The 25,481-nt window shown below is 36.0% G+C and overlaps 1 protein-coding gene across 1 annotated transcript in view; it reads right to left on the minus strand.

Moving 5' to 3' along the window:
- Nucleotides 1-25,481, minus strand: part of ERC2 (ELKS/RAB6-interacting/CAST family member 2) — a gene marked incomplete at both ends in the record, with an annotated part of 345,331 nt that overhangs the window by 56,928 nt on the left and 262,922 nt on the right. Inside the window, 2 exons of the mRNA XM_082289123.1 lie at nt 7,555-7,686; nt 20,653-20,800. Of these exons, the coding sequence (XP_082145249.1) occupies nt 7,555-7,686; nt 20,653-20,800 (280 nt within the window). The remainder of the gene's footprint in view (nt 1-7,554; nt 7,687-20,652; nt 20,801-25,481) is intronic.

The following is a 25,481-nucleotide window of genomic DNA, read 5'->3' on the forward strand; positions in this document are numbered from 1 at the left end:
AACAAAAGCATTAACATATATTCCAAATTTCTATTGGTTTTACTTTCAAGAGAGAAATGTTGAGTAGCTCAAAATGTTTCTAACTGCAAAACGGCAGCAAACCAAAATCAAGAACTAGAGTATTCCTGAAAGATAAATTCAGATTCAGAGAGACTCTCCCAAATTTCAAGGTTCTTTCTTTTCTTCCATCACAAGTACTATGTAACTCGCAGTGACCCTTAGGTTTGAAGCCAAACCTCAGAATGTGGGCAAGCCTCTGTAGAAGACTATTTCAGGTTTCTTTTTAGGTTAAAGTAGACAGGAATACCTAGATAGATGTCAGAGGCAAGCAAAATTCTCTGTATCTACTGAAATAAGCACATGATAGCACTCACTGAGTTTTGGGAAATGCTTAAGGCAGGAATTACACCCTCATTAGAAGAGAAGTATTTGCCATTCAGTAGCTGTTTATACTAAACAATATAGCTGTGATAACTGCATACAATTTAATTGGAAAACTGGTATTTTAAAGGTGACCATGATCCAAATAGGATTTTACAGCATTCAGTTCAACAAGTCTGAACAACGTGTGATATGAATCACAAGTTCTTTGTTCCAGAAGAATCATATGTGTAGCAAAGATGCAGAATTAGAGGAAAGATTAAAAATTTGAAAGCATTTATATGACTAATTTGCACTGCACTTCTGAGTTCCCAAAACACTAATTCAGCACAATACTAGTTATTTACAGTGGATATGTCTGGGATTGTTTATACTGAATGTACTGACAGGCAAACCTTGCCCTGCCCAAATTCCTAAATTAAATAAATCCATGTGACTCCAATGAGCTTAGTGCAGGCTCAGCTCGGTGCTAATGCAATTGCGTGCTGCCCTGAAGCTTGAGGCACCAGCAGAACAAGTTCACATCCATTTGGGGAACAGACAAGAGCAAGCTCACACCTGCCCAAAAACAATGCCCAAAAATATAGAGGGTAAAGAAATATGCAGAATATTAAACAAAATCTGGGTCAGGGAGGAAGGCAATAATTCCAATTTACTACTTTAGGCAGCTATATCATATCACTTTTTTATATACGACAATGTCACTGGTTTTCCCCTTGGTTTTTTATTTTTCTTTCTTCCTGAACAACTGAAAAACAAAGTTTCAATGATGCAGAAAACTCCCACACAAGGTATTTCAGTTTTCCAGGTACTAAACTTCTGCTCTGACTGAACTATCTACTCACAGCCTAAAGAAATTTGAATAATTTTATGCTTTTCAAATAACCATGGTTATTATTTGCATTAGCTAAAATAATCTGGTTTGGTTTATGTTTGTTTGGCTTTAAAGTTGTGTTGTTTGGTTTTGTGTTGGTTTGGTTTTTTGGTTTTTTTTGTTTTTTTTTTTTTTTAATCTCAGTTTCAATATTCCTGAGGCCTGTTCAGGAGTTTGAGGTTGGCAATTTTCCAGCGTGGCCACAGAATAGAAGGCATTATGCTAACAGCCAGGACTGCCAAAATACACAAAGCACCATGCTCTCCCTTTCCCTGAAATTACATATGGATCAATACAGTGATTTGTAGATCAGGATGCAGACACTAAAATAATAATCATTGTTTGACTGTCCTGTGGTTCTGATTTCCAAGTCATCCACCTCAAACAAAATCCCATCTGACCTGTTCAGAGTTTTTCACATATCGTCTTTCAGCAACTCCAAGGATATTTAGCAGTTCCAGCTGATGAATAAAGACCTGTTGCCAAGACCAGTCACCACTTTACAAATCAATAAACACTTTTTTTTCAGAGCACATGGTCTTCTTCAAAAAGTTAGTTTTTAGTGGCATAGCCTACTTGGCAACAGCCAGTTTGTTGTCAAGTTTCACGCATGGCTGCATGTGATTTCTCAGATGCTGGAGTTTACCAGCACGCTTTTAAAAAGCCTGTTTACAATGACACACATTTAACAGCAAGACAGCTACAGGCTCGTTCCAAAACAGTTGGCTTTGTGACTGGAGAGTGGCAGGAAGGGAAGCTTCAGGGATATACCCTGCCCCATCACTGTCCTGATAAGGAGGACTTTTCCTTTAGATAAGAGGATAGTTCAGAAACCTTGAACTATTTTTTAGGCCTCCTTGCTGAGATCTCAGAGGAACAGAAAACTTTTTGGTGAGATTGTAACAAATTACTTCTAAACACTGAATCTTGTAGAAGGACCATCAGAAATGTTTTAAGTGGGAAAAGAAATCTCTATGTAGCCAGACAGGATTAAAAGATGTAAAAGGACATCATTTTACATGCTGAGGCACCATGTGACATTCCATCCCAAATTACAGGTTCTAAGAATAGGGCCAACTTTTTGGAAAGCAGCCAGCTCCTAAGGCATGCCCTATGATACTCACATTTTTCTAAAAATCAGATTCTTTTCTATGAGTACATAATCTCTCATAAAACAAAATTAAAATATATTTGTAGCCCTGGTGACCATAGAGTAAAGCATTCACCTTTGAATCCACTACAGCTCAGGTATTCAGGAAACTTTTAGGAGATTAAGAACACTGTACATTTTATTTCTTTAAAGATCTCCAGTACTATGGGAATTAAGAAGATTTGATAGTTGTTATAATCATCAGGACTGGCAATAAAATCTAAAGTAAGAAAATTCTTTGTATGTTATACCTCCAGTCTTCCACTGTCTTAATGCAGAATCAAGTTCTTCCCTATGACCTCTCAAATAACCTAACTCCCTGTTAAGAATGCCATCAGACTAACTTAAGTATATCAGAGATATATGCATGTCGGATACCTACACTTCTTTTTTCATGTAGAGATGCTGCTTTTAATTTTAATAATCATTTACAGTTTTTTACTAAGTAGTCCAGAAGTGGAATCTTATACTTAGAACCTTCAACCACATCTTAATGTTCTCAGGAAGTTGAAGAAGTCCTGGGTAATAATCAAAGACTACTATTCATTATGTGGAGACCAACCTGGAGTTAGAGATTGGTCATTTGTGCCAGTAAATTGAGGACTGTGAGGACTTTCAGCAGGGAGTGAAAAATGCCCACAGAAATGAACAGTAAGTGAATATGAGTGACTAGAGCCCAAAACTCAGAACAGGAAACAAACAGGGAGTAACTGAGAGGATCCTGAGATTAGAAAACCAAAGAGAATGAGACATCACAAATTGACCAGAATTGTGGTCAGCAGGACAGAATTCTCTGTTGGCTGGTAACTCACAGGCCTGCTCCCATACTGAAAGGAGGGAACTGACAGAAGGAGGGCTGCTCAGTGAGGCAGCTGTGGCAGGGAATACAAATGTGCTGATTCCTAACAACTTGCAACAGCATCAGCAATTTTCTTCAAGAGCACACAGTCACTGGTGTGACACAAGCAGGCACTTCCTTCAAAACATTCTCCATAGAAGGGAGAAAACTGAAAGATGATGCGGGCAACTGAGGCCAAGAGAAAAAAGTTTTAAGGAAAAACAGTAAGGATGTAGAGATGAGAAATAAGAGAGGCAGGGAGCTGGACAGTAGGGTTTGGAAGGAAGTCTATGCTGTGGGGCAGGATAGCTGCTAGATCTGGAAGTTCAAATTTATTTAGCCATGGGTTTTTTTTGTTCTAGATAGCTCTTGGATGCAACAATCCAGATTAGATTACTGTAATGCACTCTACAAGGGGCCATATACTACAACTCCTTGGAAACTGAAGCTAGAGCAAAATGCTTATTAAGCTCATTTTCATGCTAGGAGTATTACACCCGCACTTCAGGATACACATGGACTGCCAAAATGTTTCCAGGTGGAAATTCAGAAAGATTGCCAACTCTCAAGCCAAAAGTGAAGAGAATAAATTTAAGTTTTTGTGCAAAGCTGAAAAATTATCTTTTTTTCACCTTTTTTTAAAGACTAGTAAAAATGGTTAATATATGTTACTCACATGGCAGCACTCAATCCCTAGAAATTTATTTATATCAAATAAAAATCAGATGCACCAACATAACAAGGGATCACATCATGACCAACTGTTACAAGACCATATATGGGCAGATGAGAGTTAGAGTCTTCCTCTTGTTTGTGAGGTTTCCTTACAACTTCACCAGAGTTACGTCCAGACAAGGATATGCCATGGCAAAAAAAGGTCACCTATCTAAGCCTCTCCCTAAAGAGCAAAAAAAAGCAGGAATAAAGGCAAGAAGTGGCTGGAAATTTGGCTTTGCTCCCTAGCAGCAGCCAGAAGACCTAAACACATCCGTTGTGTCTGAAAAAAGGTGCTGAACTAGTTCCTTCAAGAGAAGGCAGAGATCCTATCCTTCACTACACATAGAGCCATTCTGCCACATGTTGCCCATGGCAGGATAGGAGATCAGGTAAGAGATATAACAAAAACATTATCATTAAAAAACTGTCAGTATCTGAACAGGACAGCTTCTCATAAAAACTATGCCTATTTCAAGCAGGATGTCTGTCTTCCAAGGTCTTCCAAGAACTTGGTGCTGCACCTTTCTTTTTACAAAGGGCACAGAAATGTCTTATTCTTTGTTACAAACATGTATGCCAGTGCCCATACTTTATGTATGCCAGTACATACTTTTACAGACATATACAATAGCAGACATTATTTCTCCACATAAATGTAGCATGTAGATTAGAAAATCCAGTATTACCTACAGAAATGAGAAATGTTACAAGATTAACACTGTTCAAGAAGTTGGGAGAAAACTTTCAAAATCCCTCCCTAGCATTCACCAAATTAAACAGTATTTATGTTACAATATGCACAACTTCATCTCCTTACAAAATTAAAAATGCCCTCTGATGATTTGCAAGTTTACTATTTTCTGTGCTTTAAAAACACATGTTGGATTATAGCCACATATCTGGAATCTGTGTGTAATATTGAATGGAAATGCAGATTTCTACAGCACACAGCAATCAAATTGCTGCACAAACAAATGCTGTAAAGAGCAGTAAGTAACAACACAAAAAGGAAAGAAAAAATTAAAATCCATGGTTGAAAAGTGTAAGATAAAGCAATGCCTAGAGTTCACTCATGATTCTCCTTGACTGTGCTGTTCTCAAAGATTATTTCAGCAAGAACTCAAAGAATATTTCATCAAGATTTTGCTATGAATCTCCTATTTGCTTCCTTTACAAGTAAACATATGCTGGGCTGATCCATTGTTCACAGAGTCAGAGGAAATTTTGGAATGACAGCACTTCAGGAGAACACCTATTCTGAGTCCAACACATGAAATAAAGCTGTATTTATCTAATCTGTTCTTTGAAATCTCCAAGAAAGGACCTTCCATTACATGTATATGAAAGAATGTCCACATTTTGCTTCCACTTACAGATTCATTCGACTCATAGCGAAAAAGTTTTCTTTTTAACAACTAACCTAGTTATTCTTGGCAAAATTAAATTTATTGCTCCTACCCCTTCTCCATTGGGCACTGGAATACAATTGATCATCGTCTTCTTTACAACAACATTTTATGTACTAGAAGACTTATGTCTCCCCTTTGGTACTTTCTAGACTAAACAAACCATGTTCTTTAAGCCTTCCCCACAGGTCATGTTCTATCATTCTTGTGGCTCTCCTTCTGTCCCTTTCTACTCTATGTTTCCTAAAGCATGAAGATCAAAACTGTAAACAGCTTTTCAGATGAGCTCTCACCAGTGCTCAAAGGAACAGAGTAATTGCTTCCTGCTTCTTTTCCAGTATTATATCCATCCCAGAATTAGATCCAACGTCATTGCAATGGTATTCCACTGTGCAGTTTAGATTCCTTTTTCCATGCTATTACCTCATCAGCACATGTGACTTCTCCCCTGTAAGTGGACTTGTCTTTACTGAATTCCAAATTACTTATTCTAGACTTTCTCCACTTTATCAAGACTGGAGCATCGTATTGAGCACTTTGACTGCTCCTACTGTGCTTGGAGCTTCTTACAGCTTGATTCATGATCAACAATATTAATGGCACTTCTATTTCACCACTGAAATAATCTCTAAAACAATACTCCACAGAATCAGATAAAGGACAGACCTCTTTGGAACCCTGCTGTAACTGGCCCTCCTGTCCAAAAATGATCAATGGAAAATTTGTCGATCAGTTGCACACCCATCTCATGGCAACCTCATAATTATTTAAATTAAAAAATATTATTTATAGTTAAAGCTTTTATTACTGCCACTCATTTTACATTAGTTATTAATTACATTAAAAAGTTATGTCTTTATTTGCATATTACAAATATCTGGTGGGACAGTGTTCAAGACCTGATGAATTAAAAGCTACCACTTTCTGCTTTAACCACAAAATCAGTTACCCTATCAAAGGAACTTACATTTGCTTGACATAATTTTCCTTGGCAAATACAAGGAGCTTCAATACAGGATGGGTATGCTAGGCTTACACTCTTTTTTAGAGAGTGGCCAAAAACTATCACCTAGGAAAAAAGCTGAGAGTACAAGTGCTAGTAAATACTAGTAAAATAGCTACTATTTTGTGCGCTCTATCTTTAATCATGCATCTATTTCCACCATTCACATAATGTCTTAATGTTCTTGAAGATGTTTTCTGATCTGACTTTCACTATGCTTCTTACCCATTCTCTTGCCTGAATAAGCTCTTACCATGCATTGAAAAGCACTTGACTAAATGTTAGCTCTCTTACATTGTCTTGTGCCTCAAATCTTTTTCACAGGTTCAGGTTTCTTGAATTAGTTGAAAAGAGTGTCTGGGTTTCAGTAACACTGTGGTGGTTATTACCTGTTATTTCACATCTCCTGCCTTCATTTTGAGGGATTTTTTTTTTCATTCTGTTCCTTGCATAAAGCCAAAACTTTTTGATTTTACAGATATTTCCATACAATTTTTCCTTCTTTTATAAACTCAGCCAACTTATCTCTGTTAATCAGAAACAGAACTAAACCAAGACATCAAGTCCTTAATTCCCTTCTTCTCTTTCTGACAGAAAAAGTTGTTCTTAACATGTTCCAAGAATTCAAAGGATCCTGTGTCATGTTGTTCAGGTTTGTGGTTTGTGGTTTTGGGTTTTTTTCTTTGTGTTAGTATCCAAGAAATCATGTTTTCTCATTCTTACCTGTTCCTGACTCTAATACAGTTCCATTGGTCACTCTGTAAAAAAGTGTAATTTGCCTCTTTGCTTCCTACTCTCAATTACGTAGTCTATCACACATCCCCATTATATTTTCATCCCTGATTTTCCTTTTTATTTCTTCCCAGACATTATGAACTTATAACCTATTTTAATATCAAAAAATGATTTTTCATATAAAAGCAATATTCAATTTTTCCTCAGGCTCCTCCATCTGAAACTGAGTTACTTGTTTCTACAGACTGTTTTTCTACTCCAGAAAAATAAGGCACCAGACAAAAAGCCAAAATTTTAAACTATTTCAGGGACGGAAATAAATACCAGGGCTGTTAGTTTCAGTTCAAAGAATGCATCACTTGCTTATTAGTGCTTTGGAAAATTTATTTTATCTTGAAATAAAAAAAAATAAAAATTATAAAACAGAGGGTGAAGAAAGAGGTGACCAACCTGATCTGGAGAGGGTCTGTGGTTGTGTTGTGTCCTCCCAGGAGATCGATGGTGGTGGTGGTGGTGATGGTGGTGGTAGTGGTGATGGTCATCATCATAGTTATCTGCCATCAGCTTCATTCTGTTTTGTGTCTGTTTAAGATGTAAAGCAAGACAATTTTATTACATGTTGGAATGTATTATTCTGACAGTGTTTTAGGAAATCTTGGCTCTGGGGTTTTTTGGGTTTTTTTTTTTTTTTTTGGAGCTGAAGGATGTAAGACTAGAAGTCCAGACTGCTGGCTCACAAAGGAAAGGACAGAGAAACAGAGAAATAAAGGATGTGAACACATCCTCTGTTCCAGCTTTTATGTCCATAGAATCACATGAAGAAGTCAGAAAAGTAAATGATGAAGGATGATGTGTTTGAAGGCCAAGAGACATTCAGCTTTTCTAAATTTATTATTTTAGAGCTGTTTCCTATTTTTTGCAGTCTAACATTATGTCTTTGCAATTAACTTTTTAAATCTCACTGAAAGGAATATTAAGTGTACTTCAAACATTTAAAGTTAGTTACTAAGGCACGTCAACAACAATCATGAATAGTTGGTCTAAAAGTTCTATTTTGGGTAACTTATTTTAATTGTACACCAGGATCACCCTGCTAAACAATAAGTAAAACAAATCTGAAAACTAACTGATAGAGACACAGGCACTTAGAGAAAAAAGTGATTATGGAACTTGACACATTACTGAATGGAAGTAAGTCTAAGATACAGATCTTGAAAAAGAGATCAACACTTCAGCTACAGCTGTGTACAGATAATAAAATCTATGTCACCATGGGATAACAAGATACATTGCTGCTCTTTATCACTATTACAATTATTCCATACCATGAAATACATAGACTCAAATAATTCAAACCTTGCTCATAACACCAAAAATATCTTACTACCAATAGGCTGATACCAGTGGATACAGTCCTTACTTTTTGTGGTACCAGGACTGAAGACTCTCTCAGGCAAACCTGTTAAACTGCAATCAAGTTTTATTAATTTTGCACTAACAAAACTGAGGAAAAAAACGCTGTCAACTACCAAAGACCTCTTCCAAAATTAAAATAATTAATTAGAGACATCTAAAATTACTACCACAGAGATGAATGAAGGAAATATAGCAGTCTTAACTCACTGATGTCATGCTCCAAGGCAACAGGATTCATGGTAACCCCACTGAGGATGGGGACTAAACACATTCCCCGGGGCTTTGCCCAGAATAATCAGTTCCAAAGGACCAGCTTAAGCAGATGAATTTGAACACAGTTCATTTGCTCAGTATGTTCCCATATTAACTGGTCTAACTGCCTTCCAATGCAGCCCATGAGATAACTCGTGTCCCACTGATAAAATATGGTAAACTTACTTCCAGGACTGCTGTAATTTGATTTTCCTTTGACAACAATCCTATATCAAAGTCTCTGTTTGGAAAATTTCACTGGCAAGTACATTTTAATTGAAAATGTAAAACTCAGAGATTGCTATTAAATTCCACAACTTTAATGTTTTTGCTAAAGTTGAAAAGGGATTTGAAAAAAAAAAAAAAGAAAACGAAATATTCATATTATGTAATATTTCAAGTATAACAAGTCTAATGAAAGGAAAACAGCCACAGAATCCTAGGAAATCCTGATGTGCCTTTTCAGCAATTAATTTTTTTTCAGTTGTCACAACGTTTCTCAAGCACTTCATATGATGTCCATTAGAAGATCATAGAAAACTGCTTTACAGGAGGGGAGCTGTACTCAGTTTAAGTAAAAACAACCAACTAACCCAACCAAACCCTCAAGGCATCCACAACAAAAAGGTAGTGGAAAAGTCACAGATCAGATGTACACTGTCAGATTTTTTCTGAGCACCTCCATAGCACTGTGAGAGCATTTTCTCAGTGTGTTACAGAGTAAGAGGGATCTGCACAATTGGAAATATTCCATTTTCTCCCTCCCCAATAAGAAGATGGAAGCAAACAGCTGTATGAATTTCACCTATGACTTTCTACCAATTTTGCTAAAAAGATCATCTCAATCTGAATCATCATAGTTGGTCTGTTTGTCTTTAGAATCAAAAGAGAAAAGCCTTTTGAACAAAAGAGTGGAAGAGATGGAGAATTAATAGCCAAATAATAAGCCACTTACTATAAACACTGTCATACCCTGCCTCTTTGGGGAAGCTCCTAAAATTTTATTAGTTTATTTTCTTATCAATGAACAGCCTTAAATTTCCTACCTTTCAACTGTATTCCATAAAGAATGCAAAAGTTAAACAAGATGATATATGCAATCCTAAAAGTGTCCTCTGTAATGAGGTGTTGGGGATTAGGCGTGTCATGGGATAAGAACTGTAAATGAATGATGTCATCTTTCTAATTTGGTGCTGAAATATAAATAAACTACTTCTAATGTTTCTTCCTTTTGCATGCCAGATTGCAGTAAAATGTGCACAAAGAAGTGTTAATGCTCTAGTAGCCTCCCTTTAGTGTGCCTGTTCTGGGAGCAAAATATATTAGAAATGTGAAATGGAAATTTCTTTTCCACTCAAGTAACCATCAAACCATCTAAACTTTGACATGACTTGTAACTGTCATAAATTTCTTTAAATGATGCTATATATGTGGCCAAATATTTCTGTTAAAAACTTTTTGTTTTTATTTGTTAGCTCTTCACAATGACTGCAAATGTAATTTTGATGTTCTGTTTGTCTTTGCTTTAGCTACTGCTAGTGCTAAACTTCCACACTGAACTGTATTTTCCAGGTATGGTTAGCTTTGATTTCAGAAGTAAAAGCATCTTATGATTTCAAATTTTTAAAAGCAGGACTTTTGAGGAGGATGAGCAGGAGGATTTCTGAAGAACAAAAGTAAAGCCATGCTGAGGAACAATACAATCCTTTTCACATCCTTCTAAACAAAAATCTGTAACATTCCTTCTGATTGCTCCCTTTGCTAGCTTTTAATATTTAGCAGGCTTTGAAATGCCAACTTTATTTTTATTTAAGGAAGGAATTCATTAACCACACTGGAATTCATTCAGGACTCCAGGGCTTCACACCCCTACACCTACATACAGGCACACAGGAAGGCATGTACATGTTGGGACTCTGGTTTCTCACACAGAAGAAAATCCTCATGGTCTGGGTGCCAGATCAACACATTCAGGGACTGCTTCAGTGCTGCCTGAGAGGGGAAAATACCATGCAGTGACTTGGCAATGCCATCATTTCCTGCAACATCTTCAGCATACCTGACAATTTCCTATTCAGGGACATCCAAGACCTTTTCTTACATTTCTTTAGAAGGCACAGCAGATTATTCAATATGACTTTTCTGGATGATCAAGAAACATGAATCTTGAAACATACAATTAATGAAAATGAGAGTGGTGATCACACATGCATTCCAACGATGGACATCTAATGTGCATCATAGGTTACTCTGCACAAGTCACTCCCTATCTGAAATAGTTACATTGCATAGGTGAAAATTCTATTTATTCGCATTTTCCTCTCAAACCTGAAAACGGGGTTTCATGAAATTTACATATCCACAGCTCTGACCAAAAAAATTGTCATGCCAACAGTTCTTTTTGAAAACGCCTGATGAACAACAGGCTCACACCTGAGAAGGAAAAGGTTTCAATTTGGATGTATACTAGAAAAGAAAAACATGTTAACTTATAAAATACAACAATTAATTAACTCTATCTCCAAAAGACCATGTATGGCCTTATTAGCTCTAGCCTAAACAGTGTCCTCAGATTTTCTTTGTTCTTAATTTATTGACTACATTCAAAAAATACTGCATCCATTTTGAAATAAAGGAATGATCAAGAAACTAAATGCAGCTTAAATCTACTTGCACAGGTATATTAACCCTTAGGGCTTGAAGCAGTTGTCTTTGATCATTCAATGTCACTATTTGCTAAGCTGTCAAGGTCATGAATGGTATGTGTAACTGAATTTTTAACCCACTTACCAAAGAATTTATGATCTAGCACTGCAAGAAAACTGACAGGCATTTCTTGTCCTCCTAAAAGTCTGTAGAGTTTAAGGAAGGATATACCAAAGTGAAATGAAAGTCTTTGATTGACTGGTAACAGACTAAATAGCTTAACAGCAATCTGTAACTGTAAAACTATAATATTAAAACTGTCTTTTAAAAAATATTTTAGCAAGGTGGCAATAGGGAACTATGCTTTCATCTGTCATCTGGATCAAGTTAACAACGAAACTCTCATGAATGAGGTTCAAATGAGGAAAAATACTAAGATTTGTTGCTCTGGGATATAGGTGTAAAACAATTCAATAGCTATTACTTTCCTTTGGATTTTCTTCTCAATCTCTCTTCACTTCATGGAATTTGAAATATTTCCAGAATATTCACTTTCAATAGGGTAGGATTTTTCCCTATATAACATGAGAAGGAGGCAGATAAAAGGCCTGCAAGCTGTCCTGGAGCTGGGATCTAATTCTTAAAGCACAAAATTTAAAATCTAGAGACCCACATTGTCGGTTTGATTCTGCAATGACCTCCTGCCGTCTTCAAGGACACAGAAACTCTTTCTTGCAATCTCACTGCTTGAAAATAAGCATTCTAAGATTTCCACAAAACACTCTGAGAACTTCATGTGGCAGGCATTTAGTTCCAGTCTTCATGCTTTTAAATAGTAAGTGATTTTATCTGAGCTTTTTTTTTTTCTCCTAAGACAATATTTTAGAAAATAGAAAAGGGCAATGTTCTAAAAAATTTCATTCTTCAGGCTACAGAGTTCACCAAGTTTATCCAGAAGCTGCATGAATTTATTGGAATGAACCTAGATTTAATGAAAGCATGTGCAACTGCAATTGGTTCTCCTGTATGAATCCAGTGCTTCAGGCCTGAGTTCCATTAACAGCAGCTTAACAAAATGTTTGCTAATTAAGCCAGCTCTCTCTCCAAATAAAATCAGTTTTCACATTAGAACAGTATTTTTGCACGTTCTTTGAAAATTGTTATCATCTGAAAACAAGGGGAGAATTTCTTGCCATTTCTACTGCTGCACAACTCAGAAGTTACTAACTGCCATGGAATACAATTTATAGTGGATTTGTTATTTGGCAAGTTATAGTTCATCAGATGTTGGACAGCAAATGCTGTACTTGACCTCAAACACCCTAAAGTTCAAGAAATTACATTTTTCAGCAAGTTTCCTTTATTCCATTTTCAGCTGTCTGATCCTCATTAAATATTTTTCTGAGATCAAAAATAACAAGTTCAAGTTCCAACAGTGGAGCCTCTAAAAAATCATGTTCAACTTCACTGTCTCTATTCCACCTGCTTTCAGCATCTCAGCCTTATAGAGGTACCTGCATCCTGCATAAGCAAAGTGAAAATAAGCCAAAGAGATTAATTTTCCATCTAGAAAAGATATTTAGGAGAGACTCCTTTGCAAAGTTTCAGTTTAAACTTTTGTTAAAACTTCTTGATACACTTTGGAGCACTGTGGCACTAACTTTCCAGCTGAAGCAGAAAAGAACATTCCAAGGCTATTATTGTTAGAAAGCCAAACCTTGAGACTGGTCCCTTTTTAATGGTAGCACACTTCTCGAATCCACATGATTAAATGAGACAAATTGTTAAAACATATCCACCAAGGATGGTTTTGACAGAAGTGTCGTTTTTCCACAAGCCAGAGGATCTGTTAATCAGTTATTGCTTTGAAGGATCTTTTGCCAGTATTAGAGCAGCATGGAAGAAGTGGACTTCAATAGACTGCCAGAGATTGTGTTCCTTTATGCTAATTATTCAGGCCACTTTTAACAGCATAATACTAACTAATCATGCTAATTATTTCCAAAATAAATTATACTCTTGTCTTCAATGATTAGAAATATACAATTATATTCAATTCAGGCTTGTTGCTTATGCAGTGAGGTTTTAGACACCAAGAAAATTCCAATGGGAAGAAAAAAAAAGAGGTTATGAAGACTCAAGTTTGCAAGCACTCATCAGTAAGTGAAAGATAACAAAAACATTGCAGTATGTTAACTAACCAGCAACTCCAAATGCTAAATAAGTATGATAATCATAACCGTATGGGTGTTGGAATGCATCACTGTGGGGCAGAGTTACGTTTTACTGAGTGCTTTAATTATACATTTTCTTTTTATAACAGCCCTGTAATGCAGTCTGTTCTTATATTCTTACTCTCAACTACATTTTAACACGGGTTTTGCTGCTTTGTTTCCTGCCTCCATTGAAGAACACAAATTTTTCCCTGTTAAAATTCCAAATGGGCTAATAAGCATGCTTTTCTTTTCCTGTTGGAGTGTATGACTTGTCTTGGAAAGTGTGAGAGACAGGATGCATGCAGGCTCAGAGTGTGCATGATAGCTTACTGCAGAAAAGCTTGGCCACTCTGCATTTAACTCTTTTTAGGTTTTACCTCATTAATGATAAGACTGTTCCATATGATGTAAGGAACACAGTCAAGTTTTTATGCTAAGTATACATCTTTTTATTTTTCACATCTATATTTAGTTATATACTAAACTTAATTCTCATGGTGTTTGTACATTAAAATCATAGAATTCTTATCATCTGTGATATGTAACCCAGAGCAGTTTATGTTCAGGCCCTGTGTGCCCTCACAGGACAGAAAATAGGGATTAAGAAAAGGTACTGACTATTTTCCAAGTTTTCATTAAATCCAACATTCCTCCCAGGGAAAATACAAAATCAATTGCTGGACAAATTAATACTCCTCTGCAGCAGTGCAAAGCAGCTTCCATGTAAGTATTTTCAGAGACTCAGGTCTGGTAATTTAGTGTTGAACATGAGCATAGAAGCTTTACAGACACTTCAGTTCTTTTTAAATTAGAGTAGTATGTAACTGGTATGAACAGCCATTACACCTGCTGCTTTGCGAGATGACAAAATGTGACTGACTTACCCTGAAAGAAGTTAAAGCTCAGAGTTAAGTCTCCCTCTTCACAAGCTGAAGGACCACAGCCTCCCAAACACCAGCTGGGATATTGGACACTTGGCAGATGGAGACAGGCAGCACTTCCAAGTGCCAAGCAGACACTTATCTAAAGTACTGAGGCCAAATTTCAACTTTTCTGACACTTGTGATTAAACAAAGCTATGTTGAATTGAACATGGCCCGTCTGACTTTTTTTGCTGCATTTTCCTGCATTTAGAGTTTGTGGTTTTGAAGTCTTTTAAAGCTCTGTGAATTAAAAGCATGGCTTGAAGCGCAGGAAATATCTTGTAATAATACAGCATGCTCAGTAATCTATAAGCTAAAGTCATGCTAAAGGTATTTGTCTCAGTCCTACTACTAAACTTGGTAATTACATAGAAGTATGTAAGAACATAGACACAAAGAAGTGGGTTAAAAAGCATAATTAAAGCTCTGAAACAGTAGCTGCCTGAGGACATCTCAGGCCAGGTCCTACTAAAAACAGACAAGCAACGGAAGAAGGAAGGTTCTCTTTTTCCCTTTTTACAACAGGAAATAACTCATTAAAAAGATACTTCCCCATAATAATTATTTAAAACCAGACATGAATCAGAAACTCTAGCAGCTAAGTAAGACCTTTGAAACTGCAAATCTCTGGTTAGCACCACTGGTCATTTTTCACCATCTTTAATGTCTGAATAGCGAGTTTCAGCTACAATTTTTACAATTTCAATACCAAGCCCAGGTCTCCAATTTGTATCACATACAAAATATAGCTTAAGTTGAAATGCCTGCATGTCTTCCGTTGTATGCAACAAGAATTGTTAAAACATACATTTCAATACATGGGTGCTATATTTAAGCATGGACTGAAATGGAGAAAACATCACACCACTGTCTTGATACACTTTATAGAGACACCTTACATATAACTAAAGTCTTTTTGATGCAAGATTGTAGGAATAACAAGTTTTATCCACCATTACAGCAGTAGAAATATTTGACACCCAGTTTTTACAGGTTTATTTTTTTAATAACTGGCTACTTAGCACTGTATTTGAGATCAAGTGTTAAACTATATTTAGTCTTACTATCATGGGGTATGGTGTAGTAGAACATAAGGATTTGTTTAAAACAAGTCACGTGGAGAAAAATCCTTTTGGCTTGGGAGTTCACATCACTGTAATGGAGACACTCACTATTCTTATTTGAGATACTTAATAACCATTTTCGCCTACCAAGCAAGCCAGATCCAAAATTACTAGTTCCAGTGTTAATTCATACATTATTTTATATCTGCATTACCTACTTTTTCCATTTAAGATTTTCAGTGAAGTTAAACCATTTGTCTGAACAAAGTTCTAGGATAAGTTCACAACCAGATTATCACCAGTGAAAAGAGGCTGCCTTGAGCCACGGCCAGGCTTAAGCTGTGACACAGATTCTTCAAGAATCAAAAAACTCTGAACAGAGAACAAACAGAAACAGACTTTAAAGCAGGAAAGGACTTATATCACAAGCCTGTGGTGCTTTCAGGGGCTAAAGGCAAAAAAAGCCCCTCTCACTGGAAAATGTTTGTGTAAAAATACCATCCAAAAGACCTTGGATTCCTGAGCATGTAAGGAGGAAAAAGTGATGCCATATCCAGCTATGACCCGAGTCCATCAAATTTTATAATATAAATTGTCAAATCTTACTGAGAATATGTGAAAAGGGTTATGAGAGCACTGCCAACATTTTCAGAATTTTTCCAACACAGAATGTCTTTTGAATCAACTCAGTTGTTCAGGCAAAGGCTTTCGGCTGCACTCACACATTCCCTCTCCTATCTGGTGCCCCTCCTGTGTTAAGCCACAGGGAGAAGTGGCACTCTGCTCTTCCACCCCCACAGGAGGCTGCACTTGGCAAAATTGAGATGCAATTCAATTGTAGTCACTGAATGACCCACATTCAAAAACACAGGTTCAAAAATCAGGTTAAAAATTAAGAGAATAAACCCCAGTGTTAAGTCATGCAGAAATATTCCTTTAGGATATTTCTAATTAATAGAAAAGTATAAACCAAAAAGATTTTTAAGATTGTAAGGCCATTGGATGCCTAGTATTGACATAAATGGGATCTGAACAGCCACATTTAAAATCAGAGAGTAAAAGCCATTTTACTACATTTTCTGAGAACTTTTAAGGAAAAAATAACCAGACTGATTATCATCAATATATGAAGTTATTAGAACATCTATTCTTACCTGCCCAAAATAAACAAAGAACCTGTGCAGCATAAGTGTAACAAAATTAAAACTAAAACTCACGAGTCTCAGACTCCTCTTTTGTCCAAAATTAGGTGCTTAAAGCTTGAACAAGACCAATATTATGAGTTATAGTAAACAGCATAAGCATAAGAGGTAAAAAAGCAGCAGAATAGTCAATTATGTCTGCAGTACCCAGGTGAATAGCTTCTTAACATGGATTCTACTCATTGTGCAGTAATATTTGGGTTCAACTGCACAATAAATCTCTTTCTGAAGCAGATCTGTATAAACAACAGCAGCAACAACAAAAAAATAGCAGCAACAACAATAACAACAACAATAATAATCATAAAATTATGTGGTCCTGTAATATTCACACCTGTGAAATTCAAGGCAGTCAGAAAGATTAACTTAGCATTACATCAGAAACACGAAGCAACAGTGATTAGGAACCAACACTAGAAGTTGCTCCTGTTCACAAGTGCTACAGATGACAATGTCTACACTGTCAGAAAGCATTGCAAGACTTTTTTGTTCCCACACTTGTTAAATATATAGAGACCTTAAATGCAATTAATTAATTCACAGGGTTGGGCTGCCAGAATAATCACAATCACAACAACTTCTAATCATATTCTTTTTCTCCTACAGTAATATAAACACTTTCAATATCATAAAATACACAGTGCAATAAAGCTAAATTAATCTATCAGGGAAAATACATCTTGGGGTATTTTGTTATTCTTCAATGCCTGATGTCACCACCATAATATCACACCAGCAATGTTTCTGAAGTACTTAACTAGAATAGTATAGGAATGCAACATGCTGCCTCCAATTCCACTTTATTCATCTGCTGCTGAAAGAGCTCTTCAAAATATTTACAGGGTAATTAGTAAGAATTAATTCTGTATATTGCATGCAGGAGAAAATATTGTTAGTTTTTAGTTTGTTGAACAAGTGTGATTACACACATTTTTTAAATTCCTTGACTGTTTCCTCACCCTTTTTGTTGCACTAGCAATATGTTGATGTGATGAAATATAGAGCAGTGAACTAATAGACTGAGAAGTCTGCCAAATACCAGCTTTGCCTCTGGCCAGAGTATTCTGTACACCTGCACTCCTGAAAGCACTGGAAAGGTTTCTAATTTCATGTTTTGAGAAGAAAAATAAAATGCTCTCAAGGAGTTAGAAGACCTTGCATTTTGGCCAACTGCACTTACATTTTTGGCACTATATCCTAAAAGTGAAAAGAGACAACTGGGAAACTCTCGCAGTATCCAAGTTCAGGATGAATCAGAAACATCACAGTGTCTTCTGCTCTTACCAAAATCTCTTGAGATGTTCTAAAAATGGACTTTTTAGCTAATTATTTCATGAAGGATTGCATCACTGTACAAATTTATCTAAAAATAGCTTCCCAGAATTCTCAAAAGGAATCTTGGCCAGGGTGATTATACACATTATGTAATCACTCAGCCAAGCCCACATGGTAATTTTGTTTAATACTGTATTTCTGAAAGGTTTTTTTAAAGCCTACTGCAAAGTTCTACAGCTCTCAAAATACAGCATTTGGTGTATGAATCAAAGCAATTACAGTGGTTTTGTTTTTCTAGGAGTGTATTACTATGGTTCCATTTATTTAAGGCACTAAACAATAAATATTTAACTGACAGATTGCAGCTGCTAAATTGTATTTAAATCATTACAATTAAATATGTTTGTTTCTTGTGAGAATGTGTTTGCAACACAGAGGTCAGCATTATTACTACTAATTTTACAGCTGAATACACTGTGATACAAATAATTTTTCTAGGTTATCTAGGTTTTGACATAAAAACAATTCTCTTCTTCCAGCTTAAAAATAACAGAACTTTTACTTAAACTCACACAGCCACAATCCATAAAAAGATGACTCAACTCATTCATATAAATAACATTTTAATCTTTACAATACGATATGCCTATCTGTAGCTTTATTAAAATAAATCCTAAATATTCTCATTTCCCAACAAAGTCAGGATATTTCACTTCTTTAAGATGCCTCTTTTGCAGTGTGAAAAATTGTGACAAATTATTTTAAAATAAATGTCTTAATAGTAGTTTACAAAGTGTTTGACATTCCCAAAGGCCTGAAAATGTGGATATATATGAGAGGAATATAGATATTTATCATGGACCAACAAGTTATTTTGCCTCTCAGAGCAAAAATTGCTCTTACAGAAGAGACCAGGGATGAATTTAGGGCTTTATGTGAATTTTTAGCATTATCTAGTGAGTCATCCTTTAATATTTATAAATATTTCTCCTTTGATGATCCCATTAGGCTGGAGAACTGTGGCTTTTTTGAATTCTCTCTTTCAGCAGTGCAACAGCTGTGGAAATGGAGGATGGGACAAATAAGACCAGAAGAAAAAAAGTGGTGCTGCAGCTGGTCATTCACTGAAGTCCTTGTGAATCAGAGACAGCTCAAGAGACAGCATCTCCCAAGAAAATGGAGGAACTTGGGGGGGATGTATCACACAGGGTGAAATCTGTCACTGCCCCCCTGCCCAGCAACATCAGATCAAGCCTTTGTGGTGGATGAACATGTGAAACCTTTGGGGGTTGACAGTGGTTCTTCCCAAAAGGATTGAAGAAGAATGAGTGAAGTCTACAACCTCTATTATCAGATAATTCTTAAGTGTAATAAAGTGGTGACCTAGTTAAACCACATTCCTGTTCCTGGTGACTCTTTTTTTGTGGTGTCTAAGATAACAGGGAGATTATTTGGCATCAATTTAATCTAGCTAAATAGCTTTACTGAAGATCTTTATCACTATAAATAATGGAGGTATTTGAAGTATTTGGTTACAATTGTAACTGAAGTTATCCAACAAAATGCTTCTCTAGCAATGCTCTTCTGCTGTTCCTTTTCTCTGTCTGAAGAAAGTTATCAATGTTTGGAACACTCTCCAGCAACAGCTTAAAGGTACAACAAAAAACAAGCACAACAAAAGTTGCCCAGGTCTCTGACAAGCATTTTTAAAATATCCATGATAGGTATCATGGAACATGGCAAAGTGGTGCATTCATTTAATCATCAGTAACCTAAGATGAAGGTAAAAAAGGAAGATAAAAAAGAAAATAACTACCCTCTCTTTTCCAAAGCAAACCAAAACAAATATCCCTAAAATTATTTGGAATTCAACATCATCTGCTCTGGTGCAGCACAGTGGGGTGAAGTGATAAAAAACATGAAGCACATCAGCCTATTTATCATATAAATTTGGGTGAAATATCTCCTGGCCAGCTGACTGACTTGAGACACAACTGCATCATGGATGGAACAGATGCGATAATATCTATTTCTAGAGGGTTTTTTTAACTATGTGGTTTTTACTTAAACCTCAAATGATTTATAGTGTTGAAGGCAGAGAGATTTTTACCCATTTGAGAATTTATTTTAAGGATAATCATAATTTCTAGATAACCTCTCAGAAAGCCTGAAGCCTACTGAAAACACAGTTATTTTACAACAGATAAGCAAATAACAGAACAGGAGGAGGTTAAAAAGAGTCAACAGAACAGACAGATCCTGCTTTATGCAAAAAGCATCTGCTCTCCTCTCCCACAGAATTAAGAAGGTTGGAAACTATGTGAAGAAGGAAAAGAAAATGTATTGGCTGCATGAGCCAAATATGCAGCTAATTCTTAACAATTCCAGAGAAGCAATAAACGTTTAAATGGAACACATCCTACCTTTTGCAACTGCTGTCACGTGTCAGACCTGGCTTGAACACTTCCAGTAGGACATCAGAATAAAACAGGACAAATGAAAATGATGCCAGTTGTCTGTTACCATGAAAGTATGAAAATTAATGTCTCCCCACCTGCTGTTTTAACTGATGTACTAATCTGTCCTTCTCTCGTTTAAGAGCCATTACTTCATCTTGAGTCTTCTTTTTCTTTGAAGCAGACAGCTCAAGCAAGGCAATATTTGCATCTTTTTCACTAATTGCAGCAAGCAAAGCTTCCTGTCTGATAAAATAAAATAAAATTAAAATTGTAACATTCTCATTAAAACAGAATACATACAACTATATCACACTACATGAGATGTTTCTTTCAACCACTAGAACAATCACCTACCTTCTGAAGACTTTAAATAGCAAACTCTGTCAGGTCTAACCAAATCATGAAATAAACTGATTAGCCCAAAATTTCTCTTTATAGACTTTTCATTATTTGCTTAATAAAACATTTATCTCTGTTTATGTTAGTACAATATGATAACTAACAAGAGTTCTCTGAATTTTCTTGCTTTTAAATATCTTTGATATTTTTTTGCAATTCACTTTCCTGAATTCTAGAATACTTTACACAAATCTCTTTTGACTTATTCAGATCATAGAGATTGAATACTAGAGAGCAAAGTGATAAAGATAAAACAACTTTTTATATTATCCTGTTAACTTGGTACACTAGGGTCCTCAGTGCAGAAATCTCTGGATATCTCCCTCGTATTTACTTACATGTTTTCCTATGGATTTATTATTATTCACTGTGCCAACACAAAAATATATTTCTAGAAGTAAAATACAAGTTTTTTGATCTGATTGTTCATGAGAAATAACTTATTTTGCCATCTTGACCCCTCAATTTCAGAGAGCAAGCAGAATCTTACAGCTCTCAGATATATATGGGATCACAGAGACACTCACAGGGGCCATCATAAATAGTTTGTGAGGACATAAGACAAAGACAATTTTTTACAACATGCAGTTGAAAGCACAGATCTTGCAGTATCTTATACCCTAAAATGCTCATGCTCTGGCAAGGCCATAATCTTTCCTTTAATTTCATAAATAAAATATATTCACCTTCTGCAATGTATTCAATGACAGACTATGACTTATCAGCCAAGAAAAAGCACATAATACCTAATAGCTTTTAGAAAAGAATATGTTATGGCCTGTGCCTTTTCCCAGAACTATATAAGATCAATCATTAAAAAATAAACATGGATAAATGAATCATAAATTAACCTTAGGCTCCAACTGCTAATAAATGTAAGAATACAGCTCGTGAACTTCATACAGTCAAGGTGAGCTAAAAGTTTGGAATTCTCACAGTCCTTTGCTTGCCAGCAAAAATGTCAAGAAAGTTATTCCACTTTTATTTCAAAATTCCTAATGTATTAATATAAATGTTTATAGGACAATATTTCTGATGGAGTCAAAGAAAAACAACCCATTTATTTTAGTCGAAGTTATGCGACATGGATCAATTTTAGATAAACAGTTGCATTTTATTCATACACTTTAATAGTCTCATTTATTATTCTGTCTTCTTCATTCATATCTCAGTTAAATGATGTTTAAAAGAGAATGTCATATGACTCCAACAGTCTTAATTTAAATCATAGCTATGAATTATTTTAAATAACCAACATTAAACAAAAAATATATAGCAGAGGGGTTACATATCCATAATGCTAATTTGAAATGAAATATAGGCATATTGTTTTTCTATAAACCTCATAATAATGTATAAAAATTGCTGTGTAGTAATTTGTAAAAGACTCAGTTTGTTCATGTGTTGTATTCAAATATAATATCTATTCTATAACATTTTAATTAAAATATTAAATTTTTAATGCAGTGAAATAAAAGTTGATTTGCTGCACTATTCAACTCCTCTCAACTTGCAGAAAGGAAGTAATTTATCACAAAATCATGGAATGTTTTGGGTTGGGAGAGACCTTAAAGCCCATCCAGTCCCATCCCTGCCATGGGCAGGGACACCTTCCACTATCCCAGGTTGCTCCAAGCCCTGTCCAACCTGGCCTTGGACACTTCCAGGGATGGGGCAGCCCCAGCTTCTCTGGGCACCCTGTGCCAGGGCCTCCCCACCCTCACAGATATCAGGCGTGATAACACAAGTTCTCTGGCAGAAATAAAGGTATTCTGCGACTTTAAAGCCAAAGAAAAAGATACAGCATTTTGCATATAGCCATAAAATACATTGTTCTAAATTAAATAAGATTAGCTCCTCTACAATTTTCTGGCAGCACACTCTCAGAAAATTACAGAGAAAGGTTAGTTAGAAGTGTAACAATGTTCCAGTTATATCTGAAGATAAACATTCACAATACCATTACAATCCTATTTTCATTGTGAGCGTGCTTAAGAAATCTACAGTTCAGAACTTCCGAGGTTTTAGAACATCTTTAGGTTCTTTCTGAAGTTGTGTAGGTTAACTCCATGCCAGCCAGCCCCAATATAATATGTCTGCCCTCTAATAGCAAATTCCACAGTAAATACTTGTCACCCGTGAGGTTTTTAACGATATATAGTTATTTAATGATGAGTAACACACATTACAGTGTAAAAAGCCAAAAATTGAATAAAAGGTTTAAATTAACTTGAAAACAACATGAAGCTATACTGAAATTTTACTTCTCTGAAGTTTAGATCATGTCACTGCCTCTAAATTGGCAGTAAAAGCACAAACCTGACTAATGAGGAAGAAGAGTCAGAACTACTGAATTATTTGGTATGATTTCAACAACTGATAATAGGATTCAGTCACATCCATACTTTTTGCATTGCCAGCCAAAATGATCATACATTCTTGTGATATTAACTGTTCAGCTGTGCAACATTCTCCACTCCACTTTAAAGAAACAGATGAGGTGAAATCTTTCATGGGAGAGGAGAGCCAGTCAACATGCTTTGAAAAATCTGCACTCTGCATACTGCAGCCTCAAACCCACAAAATTTTGCAGACCTTAGCATTTATTTTCTCAGCTGATGGGGATTTTCCTATCTTGGGAAAATGCTTGGAAAAATATGTGACCAAACACTTAATTCCAGGAAATAATGACTCATATCAAGCACTTCCAGGAAATGATGGTTCATAGTCATGTGAAATAGCTGCTGTCAAATGACACCACAAGTGGTCCACTGAGACACTCCAAGATTTGAATCAAACCCACAGCACAAATTTGTTTGAATCAGCCCCCCAAATTATTGCCAATGGATTTTTTAATCTTATCTTTGTAGTTAATTTAAGTGGAGCTGGGAGGCCTTAAACATATGAATGTGGAGAGACGACTGTGCCATATGACGGTGGGGATTTCTATGGAAGCCCTTCCCCAGCCACGTGGAATGATGAACACATCAAATGCAAACGCACACTGCCAGCACTCTTGGAGTCACCCAAATGTGAGTCAGCCTCTGCTCAGAAGCTGTAAAGCCTCACTTATCTGTGAGACAAGGTGTTTTAGCTCGAGGATAGCACCACGCAAAGTGCTGATGGCTTCCAGACTGGAGCTGGCTCACACAGCACCTGTCTGCCCACAGTGTGGGCACAGCACCTGTCTGCACAGACATATTCCTGGATGTGTCAGCATATTATCCATGTTTATTATCATGGATAATCTGAACAGCAATAACCTCAGATATAAGTGGGGTTTAACCAGGCATCTGGGTTAACAAGAGTACGGCAAAGCAGGACTGTATATTCTACCAAATGATATAGTGGTTGTTTAAATCCTTATTAATTACCTCCTTCTGTACAGAGGGAAGACAGAGAAGCCCAACAGATTTTATTATTACTTTTCAGAGTACAAAGCAAAGATGCAGGTTGTGACACAGCACCTGACTAAAGCCATGTCCTCCTTTATTCCTGCATGGCCTAGGATCCAGCCCCAAAAAATCCCTGGAAGACAGAGGCTGAAAAAGACCTTGCCCACACTTGTAAGGCATTGGAAGTGAAGAGATCGAAGCATTTTTGAAGCTTCCTCTCAGGATAGATCGGGATCTCTACATTATCATAGCTTATTGATAACATTTTGCAAACTAGTTTACCCACTTCTGTGAAAGTTGTTATGCTAGCCTGTCATCATAGTTCAAGTTTCCTATAGAAGAACAAAACCTCATAGCCAGGAGCAATTTATTTTAGCTATCCAGGGACCTGGATAGAAAATTAACATCACTGTTTTTGCAGCAAACATTTGAGATTATCTGGCCACTAGGAACAAGGTTAAGATCCCAGCAAAGTAGATGTCAATAATAATCTTCTCACTTACAAATATGAAGTAAACTTCATTCCAAAATGTAAACTGGTAGTAAGGTTTTTATTTAAATCTCTCAGATAAGTCATACACTTCACCTTTGCTGCTAGAAAACGAAACTCATCATGAGCTTCAGTGCAAGAAGTTTTGAAAATCACAACCTGAACTGGCACCAAGAACAACACACATTCTGATGTGCTCTCAGCTAACGTGCCTAAGAGTGTAAGCATAATTTATAATTCCTAATTATCTACTGTGTCAGGAAAAATAATGACTATCCAAATGCAGTTCTACAGAGATGTTATCACTATTTGCAGCCAAAATGTCTCCTTATTGTTTAATAAATTATAGCAATAAAATACATTTTAAAATAATTTATTAGTGCAGTGGATTAAATGACATTCTTTAACAGTAATATTTATAAAGAGTAATCCCTTCTGTTATTAGTAGTTTTTCCTTTCTTTTTTTGGCAAACTAATCTGTTATACAAATAACAGGGTAGTACTTTTAACACCAAAACAACAAAAAAAATCACTAACTTTTCACAGTTAAAGTAAGTAAACCCTCAAATTAAAAAATATATATTAAACCTAACAGCAAATGCTCCACATTGGCAATTATTATATACATTTTTCTTTCACC

This window comes from Coloeus monedula (genome assembly GCF_965178545.1).
Source record: "Coloeus monedula genome assembly, chromosome: 11".
Taxonomy (NCBI): domain Eukaryota; kingdom Metazoa; phylum Chordata; class Aves; order Passeriformes; family Corvidae; genus Coloeus; species Coloeus monedula.